This window comes from Wolffia australiana, chromosome 9 (genome assembly GCF_029677425.1).
Source record: "Wolffia australiana isolate 7733 chromosome 9, ASM2967742v1".
NCBI lineage: Eukaryota > Viridiplantae > Streptophyta > Magnoliopsida > Alismatales > Araceae > Wolffia > Wolffia australiana.
The window spans coordinates 5,271,134-5,274,836 of record NC_135843.1 but is presented as its reverse complement, the minus strand read 5'-3'; the positions used below and the strand labels follow the sequence as shown (position 1 = coordinate 5,274,836).

Genomic DNA, 3,703 nt, shown 5'->3' with positions numbered 1-3,703 from the left:
CTACTCTTCCCTCTCTCTCTCTCTTTTCCTTTCCTCTCTACCTCTCACTTTCTCTCAATCTCCACCATTATCTCCCACTCTTTCTCTCTCTATCTCTATCTCTCTCTCTCTCTCTCTATCTCTACTCTTCCCTCTCTCTCTCTCTCTCTATCTCCACTCTTCCCTCTCTCTCTCTCTCTTTTCCTTTCCTCTCTACCTCTCACTTTCTCTCAATCTCCACCATTATCTCCCACTCTTTCTCTCTCTATCTCTATCTCTCTCTCTCTCTATCTCTACTCTTCCCTCTCTCTCTCTCTCTAGCCTGATACTCTCAGTCGCCTTCCACAAGTTCAGATGAACGGTCCCCCACCCGCTTGCATAAAAGGACGAGGCAGAAGCGAGCTCCCCCTCTACTTCACTTGTGTGGCTCTCCCCTCTTCCGCCATGATCGACCTCTTCATCTCTCCCTGCTGATCTGATTCTTCCTCCTTCGATCGATCATTCAACCCATCAATCGATCGATTGATGATCACCTTTCAATCCCCCGCCGAAATGGGCGAATTCGACTTCGCCGTGGCCTCCAAGAAGCACCAGCTCATGTCCGCCGCCATGAAGAGAACCAGCGAATGGTTATTCTTCTGCCCTACGATTGTTCCTCTTCTTCTTCTTCTTCGGATTCGGATTCTGCTTCGCCTCGCTTTATTTTTTGGCAAAATTTGAAAGAAGTATTTTCCCGAAAAATTTGCAAGAATTTCACTTCCAGAAGTAGATATGTGTTCTTTGCTGATCCTGCACAGCAAGCCAGGTCAACTTCGCTCCTGTTTTCGGCTGAAAATGAAAGAAATTTCAGCTCCAAAGCCAGTGTTTCGAAGAACTTATGAATAGTTTTTCCAAATAACTTCACCATCGCGGATCAGAGCTGTGTTTTATTTTTCTTAATGATCCGGCATAACCAGCCTGGTCTTCTTCGGATTCGGATTCTGATTCTAATTTGGTTTTTTTTTGTTTTTTTCTTGCAGGATCTTCTCCCAGGAGATCCCCAGTGACATCACGGTTCGCGCCGGCGGGGCGACCTTCTCCCTGCACAAGGTAATGCGTGTTCTTGATCGGATCGTTGTTTTTTGAATTTCTTCTTCTTTCGTGGTTCGTTGATCGATTTTCGATCGTGTCTGGAGTTTTTGGATGCGTATGGATGATGATTTGAAACCGATTGTGGATTAGATCTTAAGGATCAGGTCTGCTTCGCCTTGTTTTATTTTGGATAAAATTCAAAAGAAATTTTGCCTTAAAAAACCAGAGTTTCGGGGAAAAATTGTAAGAATTTCACTTCCAGAAGTAGATATGTGTTCTTTGATGATCCTGCATAGCCAGCCAGGTCCACTTCGCTCCTGTTTTCGGCTAAAAATGAAAGAAATTTCAGCTCGAAAGCCAGTGTTTCGAAGAACTTTTGAATTGTTTTTCAAAATAACTTCACCATCGCGGATCAGAGCTGTGTTTTATTTTTCTTGATGATCCGGCATAACCAGCCAGTCTACTCCATCTCGCATCTGTTTTCGGTAAAAAAATGGAAGAAATTATAACCCCATAACCAGATTTTCCAAGAATTTTGAAAGAATTTCACCTCCAAAACCCGCTAATTAATCCGTTTGCAGTTTTTCTCTTATGAACTACCAAAGCAAGATGATGATCTAGCCAGGCGACCTCTGATGATTTAGAATTCCCATCTTACCTTCTGATTATAGTTCCGGATCGTCCCGGACGTGGATGATGGACAGGACGGGATGAATCTCGTTCCGTCCGACGTCCGGATTCAGTACAGGGACGAAGGATGGGACGAATTTTCATATGATGGTAAGAAAACCATCCCGTCCAGTCCTCCCGGGACGAATTTTCGTCCTGAAACTCGTCCGTATCTTTGGACGGGATGATTTTTTCGTCCCGTCCCGTCCGCGTCCCTGCACTATACTTCTGATCTTTGTCTGTTCTTGAATTCCTCAGTTCCCACTGGTGTCCAAGTGTGGCCTGATCCGGCGCCTGGTCTCAGAGTCCACCGACGCCGACCTCGCCTTCCTCGACCTCCAGATCCCTGGCGGCGCCGAGGCCTTCGAGCTGGCTGCCAAGTTCTGCTATGGCATTGACTTTGACATCTCCGCCGACTCCGCCGCCATGCTCCTCTGTGCTGCCCACTACCTCGACATGACCGACGCCTACTCCCCCGACAACCTCCTCTCCCGCACAGACGCCTACCTCTCCCAGTGCGCCCTCACTGAATTCCCCTCCGCCATCACTGTCCTCCGTCACGCCCAGTCCCTCCTGCCCGCCGCCGAGGAGGCCAACCTCATATCCCGCTGCGTGGACGCCGTCGCCGCCATGGCCTGTGACGTCACCCCCCTGCCTGACGGCGACTGGTGGGCTGACGAGCTCACTGCCCTCGGCTTCCGTACCTTCGAGCGCCTTGTCCTTGCCATCCGCCGCCGCGCCCCTGACCACCGCCCCCTCGGCCCCCTCCTTATGCTCTACGCCCAGAAATCCCTCCGCTCCCTGGTATGCCATCTTTCTTCCTCAATTTTGTCGGAATGCAGCACCTTCCTTCAAAAAATTTAAGCCGAGAAGTAGCACCCTTGCTTTCAGCTATAGATTGCTACGTCGCAACAAGTGGTATCAGAGCCAGGTTGAGGGTTTGAATCTTAGCTAACTGTTTTCATAGTAACCAGCTATAGCTTTTAGCACATTGGTAGAACACTTAATGTCAACAAGTGTTGCTTCGCAGTAGTGTTCGCCCGTCCTGTACCCGGTATCGGATGATGGTATCAGGACAGATGCTGAATCGATTATCGGACAGTACTGTTCATATATCCGTTTTTACCCATATCCGGATATCGGATGACGATATCGGATATCAGTTGCTTCAGTCACGATATCCGATATCGTTGTCCTTTTCGATATCGTCGTCTTAAATTTTTACTTTCAAAAAATTTAAGACGAGAAGTAGCACCGTTGCTTTCAGCTGCAGCTCTTATCACTGTGGCAGACTCTGCGTCCCAACAAATGGTCTCAGAGCCAGGTCGAGGGTTTCAGATCCTAGTTAACTGTTTTCGTAGCAACCGGCTACAGCTTTTAGCACACTGGTAGAACACTTAATTTCAACAAGTGTTGCTTTGCAGGCTTTATTCATTTCTCTCTCTTCTGGTGTAGGAGAAGAAGATGGAGGCCGGGGAGACGCACGAGAGGAGGGCGGCGCTGGAGACAGTGGTGAGGCTGCTGCCACGGGAGAGAGACGCCATGTCTGTGAGCTTTCTGGCGACGCTACTACGGGCGGCGATGAAGGTGGAGACGACGGTGGCCTGCCGTCTAGAGCTGGAGAAGAGGATAGCCGTCCAGCTTGACCAGGCTGTCGCAGACGACCTCCTCGCCCTCCAGGTGGACGCAGTGCAGAGAATTCTCCTTCATTTCCTCGACGACGGCGGCGGCGGCGGTGCCGAGGTGGGTCCTCTGATGGAGGCCTACCTGGCGGAGGTGGCGTCGGATTCGAGCCTCACGGTGGCGGGATTCATCGGCTTCGCAGAGCTGATCCCGGACGGAGAGACGGACGATGGCATGTACAGGGCAGTGGACATCTTCCTCAAGGCCCACCCGGGGATAACAGATGCAGAGAGGAGACGAGTGTGCGGGGTGATGGACTGCCAGAAACTGGGCCGAGAGGCGTGCGCGCATGCAGCCCAGA

At 50.3% G+C, this 3,703-nt stretch overlaps 1 protein-coding gene across 2 annotated transcripts in view; it reads left to right on the top strand.

Annotated features, from left to right (window-relative positions):
* Positions 1-244: 244 nt before the first annotated feature.
* Positions 245-3,703, top strand: part of LOC144708085 (BTB/POZ domain-containing protein SR1IP1-like) — a 5,798-nt gene continuing 2,339 nt past the window's right edge. Inside the window, exons 1-5 of one of the 2 annotated variants that reach the window (XM_078581385.1) lie at positions 245-608; positions 999-1,068; positions 1,722-1,830; positions 1,978-2,523; positions 3,175-3,703. The exon at positions 3,175-3,703 is cut by the window's right edge and continues 2,339 nt beyond it. In XM_078581385.1, the coding sequence (XP_078437511.1) occupies positions 1,825-1,830; positions 1,978-2,523; positions 3,175-3,703 (1,081 nt within the window). In that variant the 5' untranslated portion in view covers positions 245-608; positions 999-1,068; positions 1,722-1,824. The remainder of the gene's footprint in view (positions 609-998; positions 1,069-1,721; positions 1,831-1,977; positions 2,524-3,174) is intronic. The other variant, XM_078581384.1, reaches the window with a different exon arrangement.